At 37.5% G+C, this 24,194-nt stretch overlaps 1 protein-coding gene across 3 annotated transcripts in view; it reads left to right on the forward strand.

The window, feature by feature from the left end:
* The window catches only part of Vps13c (vacuolar protein sorting 13 homolog C), a 146,174-nt gene that overhangs the window by 10,173 nt on the left and 111,807 nt on the right, over nucleotides 1–24,194 (forward strand). For 2 of the 3 annotated variants that reach the window (XM_005075600.3, XM_013117407.3), the window contains exons 2-10: nucleotides 290–333; nucleotides 2,488–2,530; nucleotides 8,262–8,357; nucleotides 9,945–10,046; nucleotides 14,314–14,376; nucleotides 18,903–18,968; nucleotides 19,235–19,344; nucleotides 22,365–22,424; nucleotides 23,050–23,109. In XM_005075600.3, coding sequence (XP_005075657.1) covers nucleotides 290–333; nucleotides 2,488–2,530; nucleotides 8,262–8,357; nucleotides 9,945–10,046; nucleotides 14,314–14,376; nucleotides 18,903–18,968; nucleotides 19,235–19,344; nucleotides 22,365–22,424; nucleotides 23,050–23,109 — 644 coding nt within the window. The remainder of the gene's footprint in view (nucleotides 1–289; nucleotides 334–2,487; nucleotides 2,531–8,261; nucleotides 8,358–9,944; nucleotides 10,047–14,313; nucleotides 14,377–18,902; nucleotides 18,969–19,234; nucleotides 19,345–22,364; nucleotides 22,425–23,049; nucleotides 23,110–24,194) is intronic. The other variant, XM_013117405.2, reaches the window with a different exon arrangement.

Genomic DNA, 24,194 nt, shown 5'->3' on the forward strand with positions numbered 1-24,194 from the left:
TGTTTGGTTTCTGTTTTTGGTGTTTTGCATATACATGCGCATATATAGTTTTAAAAAATTATATCAGCCTGGGTGGTATGTAGCCTTTTAGTAAACCCTATTCTGTAAACATTTTTCCATGTCCTTCATTGTTTTGTTCCATAATGCAGGTTATGTTCTGGCGTCTGCCTCCTGCTGGGCCTTGAGTTTCACATTCTTAGCTCTAGCTTTGCATCCTTGGCGTTTGATAGATGCGACTCGTTACTAATGGCTGTACTAATGTCACATTTCTTGTCTTTTCCTTTTACAGGTAATGTGGCTTTAGATAATCTGCAGATAACAGAAAATGCTCTGGTAAGGGTTATTTTTTTTCAAATTATGCTTAATAACCCAGTTAATTTGGCAGGCCCTTAGAAATGTTTGGTAACCAGGTATCTGTACCAGGTACCAGATAAAGTGATTGAGTCACTCCAAGCAGGTTCCTTATTTAACTATTTGCCATTGGAAATTACAGATTAAAGATTTACACTTTTCTCCTCAATGGATAAATAGTTTTTTTTTTCTTTTCAAAATGGAGTTTGTTCCACATGACCTAATTTGATTGTATAGCTTTGCTTGTCTCCGTTTGTCTTTCAGAAGAATTTTTCTTCAAATTATCCTTATCCCTTTTCCAGGCAAATTAGGACTTGGTGCTAAACAGTGATCTAGATGGAGGTAATGCAGTGACAGGCTAGCCAAGGATTACTCAGGTACTAGTGAGGTGTAAGGGAGGACTGAAGCCTTAGCTTTAGTGAGGAGTTTGCATCGTGTGCTGTTAAGCGTTCATTCTCCCCTCCCCGTGAGGTCACATGTAACTTGTTATGCAAAACTGGTCTAGGATGTCACTAGCATGTTTATTCATCACATTTCAGATTTCCTACATCTGTGCTTGTATACATACATGCTTCTTTTTCTTTTTCGAGATAGGGTCTCATGTAGATAATGTTCACTATGTGGCTAAGGATTAACCTTGAGTTCCTGATCCTCCAGCCCCCACTTCTCAAATGCTGAGATTACAGGCATGTGCTAGATTTTCTTATTTCTCAGTGTCAGCACTGGTTCAGTAACAGAACCTGCTTTGGCTTTGTGGCCTGCCAAGATGAGAAAGAGCCTGGCATGTTGGAAATATCAGAATTGTAAATTGTCCTTCCCTGACTTTATGCGGCATGCCACCATTTTTAACATTTTATTTAAAAATTTAGAACTTAACAATTATGTTGCTAGAGGTTAGAGTCAAGTTTATTTTTCTCAATTTATGAGAAGATTTTGTAAGAAAATAAGTTTAAATATAACTTAGGGCACAATATTCATTAACATTCCCGAAAGACAGATTGTGCTGTCAGCCCAATTTGAGTTCTGATTAAAATTAATGATTAAGTTACTTCATAATTCATAGACTTCATTAGTTAAAACTAGCCCCGTTTCACAGTTTAACCAAATCAGCTATTTATTTATTTATTTTTTATGGTTTTGTGGATTGAACCTTAATGTCTTCCATGTACCAGGCAGGTGATTTCAAACTGTGCTGTGCCCCTAGCCTGAAATTCCATTTACTTGGGAATGGGAACTTCATTCATTGTTAAAATTATTCCAAGAAAATAAAAATGTGATTGAGACAGCATTTATTAGGTGACTTTGTTGAGTATACTCTGGAGAACAGAGTCCCTGCTTATTCCAATTCTTTTGTCAAAGGTATTTGTGTTCAGTTCCTCTGAACCAAGAGTGTTTATGGAATTGTATGATCATGAAAATGGATTCTCAGTTAATTGTAACCTACAGTATTGTAGTTCAGTGTTCAAATATTCATAGTATTCATATATGTCAAGTAATAACTAGGCTGGGTGGTGGTAGCACACATCTTTAATCCCAGCACTAAGGAGGCAGAGACAGGTGGATATCTCTGAATTCAGCCTGGTCTGTAAAAGCTACACAGAGAAACCCTGACTCAAAAAAACAAACAAAAAAACAAAAACAAAAAAACAAAAACAAAACAACAACACCAAAAACAAAGGTAATAACTAAGAGGAAGTCTGTACTGACTGGTTAAGTCCAGATGAGGCAAAAGTTATTATTGTTGGTTGGCATGTATAATTTACCTAAGAGAAACAATAGTTTGGTAAATAGCATGTTAGCGCTTTCCTTCTCAGGGAGTTTTGTTTTACTTATTTGCTAAATGTATTATCTGAGAGAATTATTCAGTAATTGTCTTTAGCTGACTTAAGTGCTCTGACCCTGTTCTTTCCCACTTCAGGTAAACAGTGTCCATCTGTTTTATTCATTAAAATAATCAGTTTATACAATTACCTTCCTTATGAACTCCCTTCTACTTATAATTTTGCTTCTCTGTGACTTCTTTTTGTAATAATGAAGCATTCATTGCCATGGGTTACTCAAGTGGGTAGCATTCATGTACATAAATGATTTGGGGGTTGCTAAAGAAGTCCTTTAATTTTTTTCTTTCTTCTGAAGAGTGAATTGGATGTTCCTTTCAAAGTCAAGGCTGGTCAAATTGGTAAGTACTTCACTCTTCTTTGAGTTACTTAGTCCTTATAGTTTTTATTTTACTTGTGTTGGTTAACCAATAAGTTGTCTTTGCTTTACAGAAAGTGTGGGAAGTTTTTGGTTTAATTATTTCCGGAAATAATTAATTTCATAGTTCTAAACCTAATGTACACATATAGTATCTATGTGCTTTTTTAAAAACAAAGGGATAGAAAAATACTCTCTAAAGTGGAAGGACATTTGAACTATGGTGGTCACGACTACATAAAACATCTCTGTTTTCAAAGTTGGTAACTCAGTTTCCTGTACTATATATATATATGACAGTCATATAGTTTAAAAACTCTGTTAAGTAGACTTTAAGTGAAGCTCATTTCCCTCCTGTTTGTTCACCCATCTTCACCTGATGTATTATGCAGCAGTGTGGTTTGGAGGATATGCTTCGGTAAGTACAAAGTCTCCTTTGTAGCTAAACTTTTATCCGTCATCCATAACTCAGCATATGTGTCAGCTGAAGAAAATTTTCAATAGGAAATTTAATCTATAGTGTTCTATCAAATAGTTCATGTGACCTGATTCTTAATTTAAGGAAACAAAAATGTCTATCTATATCTATCAGTTAATCTATCATCTATTATCTGTCTGTCTATCATCTAAATCTGTCTATCTTCTATGTATCTATCATCTATGATCTATCTGTCTGTCATCTATCATCAATCTATCTCTCTAGATGTGTTATTGTTACTTTAGAATTTGATGTAAAGACTCATTCATCCACTCTGCTCCTATTGCTGGACTCTATCATTTCCCTTATTCAATTACTATTCTGCTGAATTTTAGAGCTTTATCTTTTACTTTTCAGTATCCTTTTTCCCCTTTTATTGAAAATGATTTTTTTCTCACATAATATATCCTGTTACCATTTTCCCTTCCTCTAGTTCTCACAGTTCTTCCCCGCCTCCTCTCACATCTGAATCCATCTCTTTCTGTCTCTCATGAAAGAACAATTGGGTAATAATATAAGATATGATATAATAAAATAAAACTTAGCACATTGGAATTAGACAAAATGAACAGAAGGAAAAGAGCCCAAGAAAAGGCATAAGAATCAGATGCCTGCTCATGTCATGCTCAGGGATCCCATGAAAACACGAAACTGGAATCCATAATACATATGTAGAGGACCTGGTACAGACCCATGCAGGCCCTCTGCATGCTTCCTCAGGCTCTGTGAATTCATATGAGCTTTGATTGTGTTGATTTAGAGGGTCTTGTTTTCTTGGGGTCTTCCATCCCCTCTGGCTCTTACACTCTTTCTGGCCTCTTCTTTGTCAGTGCTCTTTGAGTTCTGAGGGGAGGGATTTAATGTAAACATCCCATTATGTTTCTCACTGTCCGCATAATGTCTGGCTGTGAGTTTCTGTATTTGTTCCCATCTACTGCAGAAGGAAGCTTCTTTGATGTTGGCTTAGCAAGGCACTGATCTATGAGTATAGCAGAATGTCATTAGGGGTCATTTTATTGCTACATTTATTATTATTAATTTTTAAAGCAGTAGTATTTGGTTTTCCCCTAGGTCCCTAGGCTGTGTAATCTTAGGTTCTTGTTCTTCCAAGCAGTGCTGGGTGTGGCTTCTATCTTGTAGAGTGGACCTTAAGTCAAATAAGATGATGATCGGTTACTCCCACAATCTTTGTGCTGCCACACCCTAGCATATCTTGCAGACAGAACAGCATTGTAGGTTATAGGATATATAGGTGGATTTGTATTTATGTTTCTCCTTTGGTATTGTTCAGAGTATCTGCTTGTACCAAAGATGCCAGAATGTAGGGTGAAGGCTCTCAGTAGGGACAAACTTGACTTCTTCATAGTCAGTGAGTTGTGTAGGTGTTGTCTTTAGCATGTAGTCTTGACATCAGTTTGTAGAGAGCAACCTGTAGTCTTGGCAATAGACTGGGTTGTTTGGGGATTCCCATAGGGCCCCTTTGACCAACAACTCAAACTTCCAGTACCCACTCTTGGTATTTGGAACTTCATTTGGTGACAAGAGATGGCTCTGCCTCTCCCATTATCTGACTACTTCATTTAGATAGCCTTCCTATATGTATAAATTTTAGAAAGCTTCTACTGTATTAGGGTTTTTACAATACCCATCCAATAACCTTTAATTTTTTCTGTCTCTTCTCATATTTCCTCCCTCATCTCCCTTTCCTGTCCTCTGCCTACTAGATCCTTGCATTCCAGTCTTTTCTATTCATTCATAACTATCTATTCTATTTCCCTTTCCTAATGGGATCTATCTGTCCTCCCAGTCCCTTATTTTATACCTAACCTCTGTGGTTCTACAGATTTAGTTTGTTTATCAATGACTTAATAGCTAATATCCTCATAAGTGAATACATAAAATTTTGTTTTTCTGGGTCTGGGATTCCTCAGGATAATTTTTTTCTAGCTCCCCCCAATTAAATGGCTGAGTAATACTTCATTGTAAATGTACCACATTTTCTTTATAAAGTCTTCTGTTTAGGGTTATCTATGTTTCTAATTTCTGACCATTATGAATACAGCACCAGTGAACATGATTGAGTGAGTCATCCTTTGGGATGTGCCCAAGAGTGGTATAGCTGAATCTTAAGGTAGATTGGTTCCCATCTTCCTGAGGAATTACCACACTGATTTCCATAGTGACTGTACAAGTTTGCACTCCCACCAGAAATGGAGGAGTGATCTCCTTACTCCACATCTTTGCTAGCATGAGCTACCGCTTGTTTTACTGATCGTAGTCATCCTGATGGCGAAAAAGCAAAGGCTCAAAGTAGTTTTGATTTGCGTTTCCCTGATGACTAAGATTGTTGAACATTTCTTTAAGCGTTTCTCAGCTATTTAGGTTTTCTCTTTTGAGAATTCTCTGTTTAGATTGGTACCCCGTTTTAAATGGGGCTATTTGTTTTCTTGATATGTACTTTTTTGAGTAGCTTATATATTTGAGTTTGAACTACAGAGCAAGTTCAAGGCCAAACAGGACAGCTTAGACTCTGCCTCTAAAAAAGTAAATCATGTGGTTTGGAGTCAGCTTAGTGGTACAGCAGTTGCCTGACGTGTGGGACTCCTAGGTTCAGTCTTCAATACCACATACACTCAGAAATGAGACTGTTTTGTAACTACTGAATTATTTCAGGACCTTTTTGGAGGATGACTTGATAAGTTAGGGTAAATGGAGAGAAGGGTAAGGAACAGGCAGTCCTTTTCTGTTATGGTAAAGGGCTAGTGCCTGTGTTTTTTATCTTAACCTCACTAAGAAGGCAATTACCTTGTTAGGTCATGAAGTTATGTGTAATTATTGCCCATTGTAAATATAGGTGGTACTCACTATAAAACCATAAGAATTAGAAGTGATCCAGAAATGTACTGATGTGATTTATAGACTTCTGTGACCTGGAAACCATAAAACAAACTCAACAGCTTTGCAAGCTGAAGAGAAATGAAATAAAGATATTTTTATTATTTTAAATTACATGGATATGGCTCTCTCTCTCTCTCTCTCCCTCCCCCTTCCTCCCTCCCCCCTCTGTGTGTGTGTGTGTGTGTGTGTGTGTGTGTGTGTGTGTGTACACAAGTGCAAGTGCCCACAGAGGCTAAGGGTGCCATTGGAGTTGGAGTTGAAGGTGTTTGTCAGCCACCTGATGTGGGTGCTGGGAATTGAGCTTGGATCTTCTGAAAGAGCAGTATGTGTGCTTAGCTTAACCACTGAGCCATCTCTGGCCCCTGAGAAATGAAACTTTTTTTGTTTGTTTTGAGACAGGGTTTCTCTGTGTAACAGCCCTGGTTATCCTGGAACTCACTTTGTAAATCAGGCTGGCCTTGAGCTCACTGAGATTTGCCTGCCTCTGCCTTCCAAGTGCTTGGATTAAAGGCATGTGCCACCATGCCTGGCAAGAAATGAAATTTTTTAATACAGAAATAATTTGATATTTTATCCCTGACTACATTTCCACATAAAACTGACTTGGTTTTGTAGCTATTCAGTTGACTAGAATATTCTCCTTTGTAGAACATTATTTTATTTCCTTTCTGTCCATTGTATTGTTTTTCAATTTGTTTGAATGTTAAGCGCCTTTCTTTAAACGTTGCCAGTGATTCTGATTGTATGATTTCATATCCACAAATGAGTAAGTCAGATTCTTTTCTAATAAGTCTTGCTAGCAGCACTTGACTAATGTCACTGTTTGTTAAAATTATAATGAAGGGGACTAGAGAGATGGTTCTGCAGTTAAAAGCACTGACTGCTCTTGCAGAGGACCTGGGTTCAATCCTCAGCACCCACATGGCAGCTCATATCTCCTTACCCCAGTTACAGGGGATCAAACACCCTCTTCTGGCCTCCACAGGCACCAGGCGTGCATGTGGTGCACATCCATACATACAACCATACGCATAAAATAAGTAAATACAAATTATAACGAAGGAAGATATTTGGTATTTTATTTTTGGAACATGGAAAACTTCAGGGGTAGCAAAGGATAGAATTGTAGTCATGACAGCTGACTGGGACATTAGCTGTCTGTGGCCTTGGGAAGAGGAGTTCTAGAGATTTGGAAAAAAGATAAACAGATATGAAAAGGTGACCCAAATGGCTTTACCTGTTTCAGAATTCAGATCTCCTCTCTCTTCTGCTATTCACAGCCTTCTCCTCATACAACACCAAATGAGTTACTGCTATAGTTAGGGCTGTAGTTGTTCTGTGAAGAGTGGTAGTTTTTATGGACTCATTTCTGAATATCATTAGGCTGACTTTGAATTTGCTGTGTGGTCAGTCTGGCTTTGAACTCCCAATCCTCCTGCTTCCATCTCCCAACGCTGGGATCACAGGTGTGCACCATCACGCTCAGCTTAATACCATTAAGTTCCTAAAAGAGAAAGTGTGTTCTGCTTCTGAGTGATTTGTCAGTATGTAATTTGGAAAGTAACACATCTGAGTTGTATGGTATTAGCGACATAAAAGAAGATAATACTGGGACACGCCTTTAATCCCAGCACTTGAGAGGCAGAGGCAGATGGATCTCTGTGAGTTCAAGACCAGCTTGGTCTACAAGAGCTAGTTCCAGGACAGCATCCAAAGCTACAGAGAAACCCTGTCTCGAACCACCCCCAAAAAGAAGATAATACTGATTGACTGTGAAACAGCATGCCTTGCCTTCAGACCCCGCCTCTTCCATTCATAGCTGTTTGACCTGCCACTCACATGCATAAAGGGGAGAAGGGACTTCTCTGCTGCATTGGTTCCTGTTTGCACAGACACTGTTTACAATGGCTGTGTTGATGGCTGCAGGTAGTATTTACAGTGGCTGTGTTGATGGCCACAGACAGGACTTAGAGTGGCTGTGTTGATTTAGTTGTTGGTGAGGCTGGAAGAGCGTGTGCAGTCTTCAGATGTGTCCAGTGCAGAGCTCTGACTCCAGCCTCCTCAGTGATGACCTTGCTGGACATAAATGATTAATTTCTCCTGAGACCGAGCTGCCTTTTCTTTTTCCAAATTGCTGTGATTACTCTTTGACTTATCAAGTGAGGTAATTGTCATAAAGTTTGGAAAGTATAAAATATACATTTTAAATGTAACCCTCCTCTTCCCTCCTGAGTGACCAACATACTAAATGTTGGAGACTTCCCGTGGGAAATGAGAAATTTTTGTATCTTCTCTAGCAGTCAAATAATTATTTAAGATGGAAATTATGTTTCTTTAGATAAATTAACTTTGAAGATTCCATGGAAAAACCTTTATGGAGAAGCAGTCGTTGCCACCCTAGAAGGATTATACCTGCTTGTGGTTCCTGGAGCAAGTATGTTGTTTTACATTATAATCATTCAGTGACATTGCAATGAAGTGAAATTGTTCCCCTGTGAAGTATGCTAATGTAATGAGGAAGCTAGAACGTATGTAAGAAACTGATTGTATATACACGGTGTAGTGAATAAGCATACAGTTATGTATGTGTATACACACACACACACACACACACACACTGCCACATTTGTATTAACAAATGCTTTTCTGTTGTTGCTGAAGATGGTAAATTCAGTCTATTTTAACTTTATTCCCCACAAGTACTTATTTTGTATTTTTAAAGTTGTGATATGTACTTATTTTGTATCTAAAGCTTTTTTTAAAGTTGTGATGCACTTGAAGAATGAATTAAAGTAAGACATTTAAAATGTACTAATATGTTAATTTGCATATTTCAAGACAGGAAACTTTTTCCTTATTTTGTTGCTTTTGATTTTAACAAGTGTTCTTTCAAACATGTAGTTAGTAGTTACCTTATTAAATACATAGCTTTGGTTTGACTTTCCCATGCTTTTTTGTGTCTCATGGTTTTCAATGTGATACTGAAAATTTTGAAAGATAGTAAATGTTAACATTTTTTGCTATTATACAATACTATGATTATTTCCCTTTTTGTTTCTTAAAAAGTTGCTTTTTTTATTCATTGTATAATGCCTCTCATCATGGCAGCTTCATAGATGTGCAACTATATTTCATTCAAAATCTTATAGTTTTTTTTAACTTTTGTGTTTTCTTAGAATATTATTATCGGATATAACATTACAGATTAAATGATGTGTTAAGATTATTAATTATTCCCAAAATACTTTTTGAAAACACTTTTATCAATCTACATTGACAGCAGATGATAGATGTCATTATTTATTTGATTGTTTATTTATTTATTTATTTATTTTTTTGAGGCAGAGTTTCTCTGTGTAGTCCTGGCTATCCTGGAGCTCATTTTGTAGACCAGGTTTGCCTTGAACTGGTAGATCCTCTTGTCTCTGCCTCTGGAGTTCTGGGATTAAAGGCATACACCATCACACTCAGCATTTCTTTATTTGTATCTGTGTGTACCTGTGTGAGTTTATGCTCACCTCATGTGTGCAGGTGCCACTGAAGGCTGGAAGAGTGTGTCAGATCTTCTGGAACTAGTTGTGAGCTGCCTGATGTGGATGCTGGGAACTGAACTTGGGTCCTCTGCAAGAGCAACAAATGCCCTGAACCACTGTGCCATATCTCCAGCACTCTTACTTGTTTTTATAGATCCGAACATTTTTACCATAAGGCAGAGCAGCGAGTATTTCTGTCTTCTGCTTTTCTCTTTTAGTTATCTATCCAGCCTGTCTAGTCATTTCTGTTTTTAGCTACCTTCCTGCTTCTAATTTCTTTCATTTTTTTACTTTGTGATGCTTTATAAATAAATAGGAATCATTTATGTGTAAATGATTTTTATAATCATTTAAATGTAGTTTTATGTAAAAATAAAAGTGTTTCTGACTTATAAAAATAAGGTTAACCTGTGAGTATAACGGGTTCAAGTTTTCCATTTGTTTACTGATTTCACTTCTTTTTGTGAGAATTAACTGTATGTTTTTAGGTATTAAGTATGATGCTGAGAAAGAAGAAAAATCTTTGCAGGATATTAAACAGAAAGAGCTTTCCCGAATTGAAGAAGCCCTTAAAAAAGCAGCAGAGAGAGGTACAGCATTTATTTTAAATGCCTAGACATGCCTATAGTTTAGACATATTTACTATCATTTCGTACCGCCTCTTTTTTGTTTGTTTGTTTTGGTCAAGATGGTGTTTCTCTATGCATCTCTGCTGTCCTGGAACTTGCTCTGGAGGCCAGGCTGGCCTCAAAATCACAGAGATCTGCCTGCCTCTGTCTGCCAAGTGCTGGGATTAAAGGTGTTCACTATCACCATTTGGCTTTCGTAGACTTTCTTATCCCGGTTCCAAAGAATGAACCTTCTTTTCAAATCTTAAAATACTGCTTATAAATATTTCATTGAGTAACATTGAAGATTGCCTGCCTTTGTCTGGTGACTGTTTTATTCTAAGTTCCTGAAGACAGCTGTGCTTTGAATAATATTGAGATACATGTGTATTTTATGTGTTGCATTCATTTTAAACTATGTTTTTTTTATAAGATGTCAGGGGTAAGCTCTCACAGTACAGATGCAGGAAGGTGTTGCTGCTGTGATCCTATTACCCCATCCCTTCACGAAATAAATGATTCCCAAAACAAATCTCTTCAGATTTGACATTTTAACACCCTCAAAAATTTCTGTTTTTATCTAAGATAAATTTGACAATTACGTCACATTTTGATTTTGACTTTGATATCTAGAGCCAGGACAGAATGAAGTAAAAAGCATTGTCAGTTTGTAGTGCGATGACTGAAGGGCTCTTCCAGATTCCAGCTTGTTTCTATCTCTTTAGAACCAAGCTACGTCCTTGTTTGTGACTTAGTTATAGCTTAGTATTTCACTTTGTTTTCCAGTCAGTTGGTGGTGTGTGCACGGGTTTCAATGTTGACTGCTGATAGTCTCTGATAACATACGGCAAATATTTTTTAATTTTTATTCTTTCATTCTATGTATAAAATTTCTCTCTCTCTTTCTTTCTTCCTTCCTTCCTTTCTTTTTTTTTTCAAACAAACCAGAGTAAGACAAGGCTCATATTGACTTAAAAAAAAAAAAAAACTACCTGAATTACAGTTACACACAAGGGAGGGCTTTTTCTGTGGCCCTGGTAGCATGAATCAGTGAGAACTCTATTTTGAAATGACTTCTAGAGCTGAGTGTGTTTGTTTAGCTCTGGCTACTCTGGAGGGTGATGTGGGAGACACTGTTACCCAGTAGTGTGGGATAGTCTGGGCAACATAGGAGACCCTCCTCAAACAGTTGCATCGATGATATCTGCTGCTGAAAGTTCCTGTTCACTGGCCCTAACCCCTTTTAGCCTGAAGTATGTTTTTCTTATGCAGAAATGTTGATTCTCTACTAGATGATGCTAATAATACAGAGGCTACCATAATGGAAGAAAATGTTGGAAAACCTAAATAGTTTTTCCCTTTTCTCTTTTACACTTTACAATGTTATCTTCCATTGAAACTTAAATATCTGCATCTTTAGGAAAAGTTTTCTTTATTTGTGTTGCTTCTTTGTGCAAAGTAAAGCATGTGAAATTTTCTGAAGGCAGTCCAGTAGCATTTAAAAAAATCATTTTTGATTCATTAGTGTATGTAGTAATAGTTCAGTAAAAATGAGACGTGATACTTGGAGAGTGCTAGGATTTTGTTTCTATAGAATTTCTAGAGTAAGTTTATTTTCTTAATTCACATCCCATCCACCCCCCCCACACGTGCACATATATCCCCCCCACATATATCTATCTAGGTATAATGCATATTTGGTATACTGATACATAATTATACATTTATAATTAATATGTTGTATTTGTGAAACCACCAATTCCATTTTTGGAAGGACTATTGTAATTGCTTAAAAAGTAATTTAGTATTTTCAGTGCTCTGTCGGAAAGGTATGAAATGATCTGTTTTCATAGTGGACAGTTTAATTGGGATACATTTTGTCCTTTGTGCTTGCAAGATTTTGACTGCTAGGTATTTAGTGTGTAAGCTCTGAGCTAATATGTTTGGGCCTGTTGGAGACTTGTGGTTTCTCTATAGAGGGTGAACATATGTGGATCTGGTCCTGAATGAGTAAGTCTGTTCAGTCTGTACAATATGTAATGCAAGCATGGCAGCCTCTTGGGTGATAAATTTTAGGATTTGTTGAAATATATTTAACATTCAGAAAGTGGTGCCTGGAAAGATGACTTGGGGGTAAAGGCACTTGCCACCAAGCCTGACAACCTGAGTTTGATTCCACAGACCCCCATGATGGAAGGAGAGAAATGACTCTTGTAAGCTGTTTTCTTAGTTCTGCCTGTGCACTTGTTCACACATAAATACATGCAATAAAATATAATATTAAAAACATAAAATTCAGAAAGTAAAATTCAGTTTTCAAATTCATTTTTTTCATGTACTGGTTCTGAATGTAAAATAGTTGAATTTAGTAATTGAGAAATATGCTAAGAAATTGGTTTCCTGTAACTGAAGAAATCCATTTAATCATTTTGACTATGTTGTAAAGATTACTTCCTACTTTCCATGGATATGTATCTTCTTATGATGCTTTTCATGTGAATGATAAACAAATCCCTTAAATGTTTCACATTTTACCATGCTAATTAATAGTTACTACTTGGTTATCATATTTTATTCAGACTTAACTTCCCAGTCTTTGTCCACTTTAAACACCATTGCCTGTGTAGTAACTCGGGGAGATAAGGCGAGTGGACGCTCTGGGCTTTGTGGGCAGATAGTAAGAGCAAAGACACAATCCTCATGTTGACACACTTTAAACATGTCATGTCTTAAAATGCTGCTACCATTGTTTGGAACAAAAACTGAGGTTTTTTTATTTCACTTTTAGTGCATTTTCTTAGCTGTAAAAATAACTCTTTTTCTCCTTTTGTTTCTCTGGAGTGGCTTCCTGTACTTGGGAAGGCAATCTTACACTGATTCCCATATGCTAACGTTCATATTTAAAATGCTAATTTTTCAAGGTACACTATGCATACACTTAAAAAGCAAATGATTCCTCATGGCACTTAAGATGACAGACAGATGGCAGTCCCCTATGCACTCTCTGCTGTCCTTCACACTCTCTTCTTAGAGATCAGTTTATGTTTTAGGATCAACACTGTCATCTTTTGGTTCACTGATGTGTGACTTTACCTTAGACTTCTTATGGTCATCAAGGAGTTTGCATCTTGTTTCTTTTTACCCTCCCTGTCTTTATTGACATGAGACTCAAAGGCCACAGAGCGATGCCTTCTGCATCTTCTCAAAATCTTGATAGGTCATGACTTGTGGCCAGTTACTCACTGTGATAAGATATATGTTGCGTATGAAGATCTAGTGATAGACTGTGATTATAGTTCCTTCCATAAGTCTTGTTTTTCATGGTTCCGAAATACTTCCTTTTATTCCTTGTTTAGTCTGCTGTGTGAACACACTAAGTTTTCCACATATGAATTGGTTTTTCAGGCCTTTTCCGGCTGCTATAATCCCCGTTTTGGTCCTTATATGTATGCCTTATCATTACCTTTTTTCTTGGAGGTTTCATTTTGAATTGTTTCTTTTTTTCCTGTGGGGTTTTTTTTTCTTTTGGTGTATGTGTGTTGGATAAATGAACAGGCATTTATCGAGTCTTTATTATTTACCAGACATACATCAAAGTGATGTTTCTATGAACCAACTGACTTTATAGTTACCCAGTGTAAAAGTGAACCTTACCCTCTAGCCAGTGGAGGAGTATGGAGTTCATAAGTTTTTTCCCTTTAAGTCTGAAGCTTCAGTCTAGGCTATGCTTCATTTGGAGGGAAACAGGTGAGGGTGCTATCTAGCCATTATTGACTTGAGTGGCTAAAGGATGCAGGAAGGAACACGTGACACACTAAAGTAAGATAAGACTTTTCTCATCTGATTTAAAAATTAATGGTAAATATCATAGGAACCTAATGAAAATGGGCAAAATGACAGGCAGGAAGAGAAGCCAGATAGCAGAATTGTGTTATGTTTGAAAATGAAAATTACAGTGAGACCTGAGCTGTCACTGCTGTTTACCTACTTCGACCTACTTGATTTTTATGACTTTCATGATGATAATTTTTGTTTTAATATGAAAATAAGGTTTGTTTGTTGAAAGAATGGACCTGATGTCACTGGGAATGTTTCCTTAGGAATGGGTGCTTTTACTGTTACTGACTCTTCACTTGTCCCGTCATGTGGTTTCTGAGTCTTTGCACTTAAGTTTAGGTGTATTTCCCATGCAAAACTAAAGGTGTCTTATAATGCTCTGTGTTTCGGTTACTGCTGCCGTGGGATGCAGGTGCACATGCAGGGGAGTTCGTGTATGGCTTGGAAAACTTGCTTTACAAGGATGTCAAGCCTGGTGGGTATGCATGGTTAATTATACTTAATTTCAAGAAATTGCTGTTCTTATCCGTGCCTGAGCTTTTTTGTGGATCCATTTGATGGTGTGCCATCCTTTGAGAAATACGGAAATGTAATTCATGTTCATACCCTCACCATCCCTTCCCTCCCTTCTGCAGCCATCCACTCATTCACTGAACCTTCGAGTGCCTTCTGGCAAACTATTCTGGGAGCTTGGTGTTCGTGGGTCAGCAAGCACAGAGGAGGGCAGGTCCTACTCTACCACTCTGCCTTGCTCCCTTGAGACAGAGTTTCTCAAGGAGCTTGGACCTAGGCTAGCAGCCAGTAAGCACCAGTGCTGGGAGAGAGCCCCTGTGGAGAGCTCTCATATCTGCAAGTGATTATGACAGTCATGCTGCCCTTAGGCCTTAGTTTTCTAGTACAGTAGTAGTCCTTCCCCATGAGTGCTTTCTCTTGCTTACAGCAGAGATTTTCAAATTTGCAAGAGTAAGATGCATTTTTTTTTGTAATATTTCATTCAGAGCCTCAAGCCTGCGATTCTCCTCATGTCCTCCCTGACTGTGTAATCTTCTCTAGTCTGCTGTCCTGTACAGTGTGTTGAAACCTGAAGCTCCACAAATGCAAACTGAAGGCTGTTTGCTGTAGGATTTAGAAGGGAACCATTTGTACACTAGGATTTGTACCAGATATGTACTAACAATTTTTACATTTTAAATAAAATGTTACGTGTTTTGTAACTCTTCAGGAGTTTTTTATGTTAATTTAATCACACTTTAGACTTGCTTTGGCTAAATGGTAAGTGGATCTGAATCTCAAATTTTAAAGTGAGCTCTATGTTAGAATTCTTATGCAGATAGAAGCTTCTTTAATATATATGTTCATTTTGACAATAGGGAGAATTTACATGGCAGATTCACAGCATTAAGTGAAATTATCGTGAGAAGAGTTTCTTTTTCTTTTTCTTTCTTTTTTCTTTTTCTTTTTTTTTTTTTACAAATCTACTGTGGCTGACTGCTGATTTGTTACTTTGTTTAATACAGAGGATAGCTTGGGGGAGCCTCAAGGCTCATTGTGCCATTTTACAGGCTGTAATGGGCTGGCTCTCTCTGTGTTGTCACTGGTGCCAGTGTTTTCTGGTCTTTCTATGAAAATTCTACTTGGAAGTTATAAATGAATGTTGGTGACCCATCCTAATACCTTACACAACCCCTGTTAAAAGCCAGCAGAAGTCACCATGAAGGAAGCCTTAACCGATCTTTCTTCTTTTAGATTTTAAAATAATTCTGGATAAAGTGAAGTGCAGTGAGAAGAGTTCATTTGATGATGGCTTCGTTTCTTTAGCTAGGAGCTAATGTGTACTTAATGATAGTTTCCCCCTTCAATTTCTGAATGTATATTCTTCCCTTATTTCACACCATGTTTTTTTAAGCTTAAGAGCAGTGATTCTCAGAAAGGCAAAGCTGGCTATTTTTATAATGCTATCAAAGCATTCAATTTTTCACGGAATTGACATTTGTGTGCAGGTGTATAGGCAATGGCTTGTGAACTCAGTGGCTGCCATGGCCTGGCAGGGAACGTCACTGTGTACCACTAGTCATTGTGATCTTAGTTACTCTGCACTCACTACAGAAGCAAAAGAAAACAAACTGTGCCAGCATTTCTTAAAGTTTGTTCTTGATAAAATCGAATTTTAATTTTAACAAACAGTTCTTGAGCAGGTCTTTAAAATTTTGTTGGACGCAAGAGAAAGTATGTGTGGAGCATTTCTGAGTGCTGAAGTAGGATGATTCTCAAGGGTGATTATTTGTGTAGATGTGGGAGTTGTTAGCCGGTGTTGCTTCTTATGAACAAAGTGTGTTTTTGCTTGAAAGATTGGCAGATTGTCATCATTCAAGTTTGAGTGTGTAGCTACTTCATAAAACAAAGTAAAAGTGAACTGGCATATATAAGTAGCTTTTAAGGAAACATTAAAAATTTAAGAACCCCCTCGTTTGCCACCTTGAACTTGACAGCTACCTAGGATGGCCAGATTTTCCCATGAGACTGGTGGTGATTCCAGCAAAAGTGCCTCTTGTGTTAAACAGTGAGAAGACTGAACCTGAGTGCCTTGCCTAGCTCATTGCAGCATGATTTTCCTATAACCAGTGAGTGATGAGTCATGGGTGTGTGAAAGGCCCACATAATGTGTGAGCTGGCCAACTGATTGTAATTTGGCTGACTATAAAACTATAATTAAGAAACTCCACTCACTGAACTTGAGTGCCTTCCCTGTAATTATACAAAACGACCATGAAAACATTCTTCTCTTTTCCAGTTGCATATCTGCTTTGAAGTCATACTTCTATCATGTACTTCAGTCAGAACAGCATATCTCAGTAGATTGAAGGCAGAAACAGATATGTGACTCTAGCCATCTTCTACTAAGCCAGATATTAAGGGGATTCACCAAAATGAAGGATCATGTGATTCTTCTCATTATGACTTTAAATTGTATATGTGTGTGTGTGTGTGTATGTATACATATACAATGTATGTATACATATATTGTATGATTGTAAGTAATCAAGTGATGGCTTAATATTATTTTGAATGAATTAAGAAAATAGTTTCTGTCTTTATTTCCAGCATGATAAATATGAATAATTATAGTCTATGTTACTTAAAAACCCTTCAAGTTGCTTATGCTTTAAATGTGAATTAAAGGGTCCGAAGACCAACTGTTTTAGGGTGTTTGAGAATCATAAATTTATTCTTTGTTAGATTAATTAGGAACTTTCATCACTATGTCATCCTCTTGTAGATTTGAAACAGTTTCAGGCACTGATATGGTGCCCCACTTGCTGATGTTAAAGATGGAACAGGGGAGACCACCTGCAAAGCTAGGGTGATAATGTCTCCTGTCTGGAGACTCCAGCTTAGTGGAGTGGTTTCTGGACAGCACTGGCTTTCTCACTTTTTCCCAAGTGGTGTTTCTTGAGAACTCAGTCTTTCTGTATGTTTGATTTGTGGAGTAGAGTCAGGAACTGTGACTGTGTTGGGAAACTCTAGTGTCTGTGCTATCCAGCTTCTGTAATGTGTGTATGTGCTTTCTTCTGGAAACAGTTTATTTCTGTAACCCAAGTTCATGTCTTAATTTTATGGTAGAACAGTTTGCAAATATCAACAAAGCAAACTAGTTTGTAGCTATATACACATCTCCAACTTATTTTTATAGTTTGTTATAATATTTATGTGTAGATGTTTTAATTCATTTGAACAGACAAATATTATGTACATTTTGCTTAGATATGAATCTTTGTCCTTGGAAGCCTCCTACTGCATAGGAACCTCTTGCTCACTAGCAAAACAATCAGGCAAACACTGCAGATACGATGCCCTCGCCGATTGTGATTATTAGAATTTTGTGTAAGGTACAGACCCCTGGGCTGCTCAGAGTAGCTGTGCAAAGCTTCACACAGGCAGTGAGTCATATGGCAGGAGTTTTGGACATGAGACAGTACTGCCTAGAAGTTTGTTCAGGAAACTTGAGGATGGCAGCGTGTTTAAAGAATAATGTGTAGGGAGGCTGTAGACATTGGCGTATGTTTGTTTCATACAATTAACATCCCAATTACAACTTCATAAATCGCAGTGGACATTTCTGCAGTTTCCTATGCATGCATGACTGGCAGGAGTAACAGAGGTCAGGCTCATGTCGTGCAGACACGTTTGGTTTTATTTGGCGGACTGCAGAGAGCCTTAAATGATTGTGAACAGAGGGTTGATGGGCTCAACTAGTGTCTTAGATGCAGTAGCAATGCAGAAGGTCCTTTAGCAGAATGTGAGGATGGGCACAGAGTCAGGGGAATATCCTTGGGGAGTTCAGGTCACAGCTGTTGCCTGCCTGCCTGCCTGCTGAGTAGAACATGTAGAACATTCACAGGCTGGGTCAGAAAGATGTTGGTTAATGTGAAAATGCCAAATAAAGAAGGATGCAATGGAAAGGAATGACTGCTAGCTGAATGTACTGTTTAGTATGCATTTTATGCCCCATGCCCTCATAATTTCATGAGCTATAAACCATGCCTAAGCAGTTCCGTTTGTGAAGTGTATCACCTAGAGAGGCCATCAGCGCTCAAACCATTCATCCCATTTTATTCCCATGTCCCTGCCACACATTGCTCCAAACCTTTCCCTGAAGGTTTTATATCATCATCATTACATTTCCGATATTTTGGTGACATTGAATTTAAAGTGACACTGTAAATGTGTAGTTATGCATATTAAAACCCCAGTGGGAATGGATATATCTTCTTTGTGTTTTGTGTAACTGTGCCTGCCAAGTTATTTTCTAGATTAAAGATTGTTGATCTAGAAAGGAAGTTTGTGAGTTTGTGTTTATGTTGTAGTAGGTCAGTCAGTGTAGATGGAGGTAAGTGATGCTGGGCTTTGATGTCAGGAAGAATTCTCTTATTTTCTTTTCTGTCCTCTTGTCTGCTAACTTGACTTTTATCCTTTTCTCACTAAAATGCTTCCACTGAGAAGGACGTAAGCGTAAAAAGCACAAAAAACATTTTAAGAAACGTTTTAAAGGTCTTGATCGCTCCAAAGGTAGGTACACACAGTTCTCTCCCTGTGCTGTTTTTACACCTTGATTTCTGTCTTGGAAGGTAAAATGAACATTAGAGTACAGATTAAATATAAAACTGAACTTTAAGTTGGAACTGTATATCAGGCTCTAAAGCAGATCTAAGAGAGGGCCCTAGAATACGTTGTGTAGAATTTCTGTTGTGTAGTGCCCGTAGCACTCCTTGGCCGTCAGTCATGAGCTGTATGAGAGCTGCAAGTCTTGAGCTCCCGTTTTTCTCTTTCCATAGATAAGCCCAAAGAAGCAAAAAAAGATACATTTTTGGAAAAATTGGCAACTCAAGTAATAAAAAATGTTCAAGTGAAAATCACAGACATTCACATTAAATATGAAGATGACGTAAGTGATTTCAGTATTTTAAGTTGGTTATTAAATGTGTTTTGTGATATTCTGTATCTTATGATACTCCATCTGCAGATTTTTTGAACTCAATTTAAATTTAAGGTAATTACTCCTGTAAATTACCAGTGTTTTACTTTTCCACTGGGCTGTGTTTGCTGAGCTCTACACACATAAATATAGTGTAAGACCATGTGACTATTCTCTGTGGTTTATGTGGATTTTGTTGTACATGTTATGATGTAACTTTAGGAAGCTAATTTCGTTTTTATATTGTCAAAACAATTAGTTCTGAAAGGTGATGGAGTGACTGTTGGTAATGTCAGCCAGCAGACAGGGCCAGTGGGTCAGTGTAGTTACAGCCTCTAACCTATGCCTGGAGTGGGCACGAACAGCTCGTGAGCACCCACAGTGGCTTCGAAGCCAGTCTTGACGTAAGTCAAGTTGCATTCTCTTGTTAATTTGCCTTAAGTTTTGACTAGATTGGAAACATAGTGATAGACAGGGTTTTAGTTCCCTGTCCTGGGTTCTCTGTGTAACACTATTTAATAAGATGTATTTATAGATTGAGGAAAACAAAACAAAACAAAACACTCTACTACTCACTTTGTCTTTGGCTTCCTGGAGGAATTAAACATTTGATAACAACTTAAATGTCCTTGGTTATAGTAAACAGGAAAAATTATACTCCGTGCAGTATTGAAGTGAAAGAGCTACTGTTAAATCTGTGTGGAGAAGTGGGGATGTTTCTATATTACAAATGTAAATGATCTAACTAGTTTTAAAATCTAGAGTGCTTTCCCCTGAAACCTAAAATTAAGAATACAATCAGATCCACAACTGATTTCTGGGTATATAGCCAAATAAACTGAGTGAACATCTTGAAGAGACATTTGCAGTGTTATTCACAATAGCCTAGATATAGGAGCAGCTGAAATACAGTAGGCAAATGAGCAGAAATAACAAAATACTGAACCTTTCCACAGTGAAGTACTTTTTGCCTGAAAACAGGCCGTTCTGCCATTCATAGTAACATGGCTGGGGCTGGTGATTGGAATTAAGTGAAATAAGCTAGGTACACAGAGAAGATACTGCATATAGTACTACATATAGATGTTTATATCTGGTATTTAGAAAGTCAAATGCAGAGTCAACTGATGGTTATGAGAAATAAGAAATAATCAGAGCATGAGGTAAATTACCCAGGTTCCAGTCCTCCAGAGTAAATCCAGTTATGGAAACGTCACATTTTACTCTGTGTATCCTAGATTCATAGTACTGAGTGAGAACCTCAGTTTGAACCTATCTAAGCTTTTCACCATTGAAAGTACAATTAGAAAGTCATGTGACTTCTTTCTGTTTAATAAGAAATGTACAGAGATCCATAGGAGTCCACTCAATCATATCTAGATTGGTATCTGTGACCTATGATGAAATACAGTAAAATAACCTAAAAGGAAGAAAGTTTAAATGTGTGAACAGTTCTTATATCACATGTCTTTCAGGGTAGTTGCCTCATTTTATCTAGAAGCATGAGAAATATGGGATGTAAGAAATGTGTATTGGGGAATCACAGGTAGACTTTTTTTTAGCAGTGTGGAGTTGAACTGTATCAGAATTCCTTCTGAAATAGCTGTAAGTTATTTTGAAGTAATTATTAAAAGATGAATAAATCATTTCTCTCTATCTCTCTCCACCCTCTCACACAGAGACACAGACACACACACAGACACAGACACACATGCACAGAGACACAGATATACACGGACACATTTTTTCTTTTCTTTTTTTTTTTTTTGAGATGAGGTCTCATGTGGGCCAAGCTGTCATTAAACTTTATATGTAGTTGAGCATGGCTGCTTGCCTCCTTCTCCTGAGTACAGGGATTACAGGTGTGTACCACCACACATGACTCCCATTATATATTTATATAAATTAAATATTTATTTGTATTTATTGCAAATAAAATCTATGAAGCTGTTTGTGCTCTCCAGCTACCCCAGAGCATGCATATATATTTCTTGTTTGCAAAGACTATGGAGTTCCTTTGGGATGACTTAGAACAATATTTACATTTCCTTTTCTAGTAGTTCATGCCTCTATCACAAGCGTACAGTTGTTTATGACTTGACATCATGCACAGGCTAAACACTGTCTATAAATATCATATATCAAAGTTCAGAGACAGAAAAGCAATTTATCATTGGGAGATTTGAGGTAAGTAGACTTGGGAAGTTATGTACTAAGATTCTGAAGCCTGGCTGCGATAGGAGGATTGAAAGTTCAAGACCAGGTTGGGCTACAAAGCGAGATCCTGTCTCAAGAAAAGTAAAACAACTCCAGCAAAGCACAAAACCTAGTATTTTCCCTTTCCAGGCAGTTTTGAAGACTCAAGGGAAGTAAAAGATAGTTCATGTTTCCAAAGATGGAAATCTGAGGTGTTGGAGCCATTATTCAGTGGTGAAGTTGCCATCTGTAATGCCTTCTTGTACCTGTCTGTGAAGAACATTGTGATACATGCGCAATCTGTCGGTTATAGCTACAGAGCTTCTTAGTTGTAGGAAACCAGAGTTCTGGGAAAATACCCAGTTAGTGGCATAGGAGCTGTCATAATGCCCCTATCAACACATGGCCGTGTCCAGGGCTCCCCTCCCTCCTTCCCAAGTTCCTTGGGCTGTGTGCCTTCCTCCTAGACATGTATCTACTTGCTATTTATGATTTTTATCATTAATTTTACATTTTATTTAAATTCAAATTTTTATTTCTTGAGAATTGCATACACATACTATATTTACATAATTTCCATCCCTCCCTTCCACCCCTCCAAGTCCTTTGTCTCAAATTAATGACCTCATCTTTTTAAAATCATTATTTTTAGTTACACAAAAACAAAAACTACCTCTGAATTCGTTTTTTGTTGTTCATATATACATGTGTTCTGGGCTGACCACATATTGGGGAGATGCTGTTTTAACGGTTCCACCACCTCATGTTTTAATGTTCCCTTTTTTCTTTGGTAGGTGACTGATCCAGAAAGGCCACTTTCCTTTGGTGTCACGCTGGGAGAATTTAGTCTATTGGTAAAGTTGGTTATTTAAAATATCTGTGGGATCTGTGAAATATTAATATTCTGAAATCAACTGAATAGCTTAAGGCACATTGTTGCTTCAAAGAGCTTTTATGTTGCTGAAGAATTCTCTTGCTGTACATTTTCTACAATTTCACAATTTTCAGTGATATTTTATATTTAGTAATTATTTTGACTTTTTAAATTTTCCCACATAACAAATATTAAACCATTTAGAAGAAATGGATGCTGTACCTTACATATGAGGGGAAGGAGCAGATGACTGTGGTGTTCTGACCTCATACTTGGTATTATTCTGTAGGGTTTCCAAAGAGTAGACAAAGTGTATGTGTGTGTGTGTGTGTCTGTGTGTGTGTGTGTGTGTGTGTGTGTATGGAGGGGCATGTGTGTATCACAACATGCATGTGGAAGTCAGAGGACAACTTGTGGGATTCTGTTGTCCCCTTGTGGGTCCTGGTGTTGAGTTCAAGTTGTTAGACTTGGCGGCCATTGTTTTTATCTACTGAGTCATCTGGCTGGCCCCTTTTCTTCTTAAATTACTTGATTATTGCTTACAGATACTGGAGTGTTGGATGACATGTACTGCTTTGTAAGAGTTGACTTTCTTTTCTTTTTAGACAACAAATGAGCACTGGACTCCATGCATTCTAAATGAAGCAGAAAAAATTATATATAAGGTATTATATTGCTCATATGTAAGGTTTTAGAATTTCTTACTGGGGATCGATTTTTACACTCATGTGGATAAGGTCTTTAAGTGTTGAAGTAACTGTTTAGCCAGATGGTAGGGTGGAGCAGCAACATCAGAGTCCAGCTACTGGAGGCAGCTTGGAGAGGTGTCTGGTTTCATTTTACCCCCAAAGTGTCTTCAGTTAGTCATTTTAATGCAAACTCTGCAAAGGTGTCTGTAAGTACATTTTAAGGATAGATCAAGAGTAACACATCTAAGCCCTCAAAAACTTTGGGAGAGGGTGAGAGTAAGTACAAGCAGCACATTGGAATCTAGTAAATGAACCAGTTCTTGGTAATTGCTTTTGGCCATATAAAATGCTGGTATGTAGAGGAAACTTGACGACCTTTGTATTTATGATAAAACAGGCAGCATGCCAGGCAAAATTGTGTATGCAGTCTTGGGCATCCCATTCAATTCTCCTCGTTGTGGTAGTCTACTTATGTTTAATCTTAAAGACATCCAATGTATTTATGGAACTAATGTTTCTAAATTTTAGCCAAGTAGTATTCTGGGTTGATCTACATGTGACCACTCTTGCATTTAAAAGAGTAGATACTAGTTTTAGATTGGCTGTCTTAATCAGTTTGTTAAAGAACCTATTGATGAATTTTAAAATACTACTTGTTGCCTTTGACAGACTTAGGTATCATACTGGATTGAGTGTTTAACAGCCAGATGACAGGGAAGAAACATTTAAAACGTGTTGAGTGTCAGTGGTCTTCTAACAGGGTTGATGTATTCCTTGGCAAAGTTAGGTCATTAGGGAAAATTATGTTCAATGTGAGTGACTAAGTGAGACCTAAATTCCCTAGATTTAAAGTACTTACTTTGTCTTTATAGTTTGGTAATAAAGGTGGAAAAAGTCTAAGATCCGATTTGGATTAAGCTTATGCCGCATGACTTTCTGTGATCACTTATCTATGCTGAAGTTTAGGTTCTTCATTCATTAAGTGAAGGATCTGGATCCAAGCAGCATCCCCAAAGGGTGTTTTATGAGAGACTAGGGAATTGAGGTGTTAGATGTAGAAA

This window comes from Mesocricetus auratus, unplaced genomic scaffold (assembly GCF_017639785.1).
Source record: "Mesocricetus auratus isolate SY011 unplaced genomic scaffold, BCM_Maur_2.0 Super-Scaffold_100691, whole genome shotgun sequence".
Taxonomy (NCBI): Eukaryota; Metazoa; Chordata; class Mammalia; order Rodentia; family Cricetidae; genus Mesocricetus; species Mesocricetus auratus.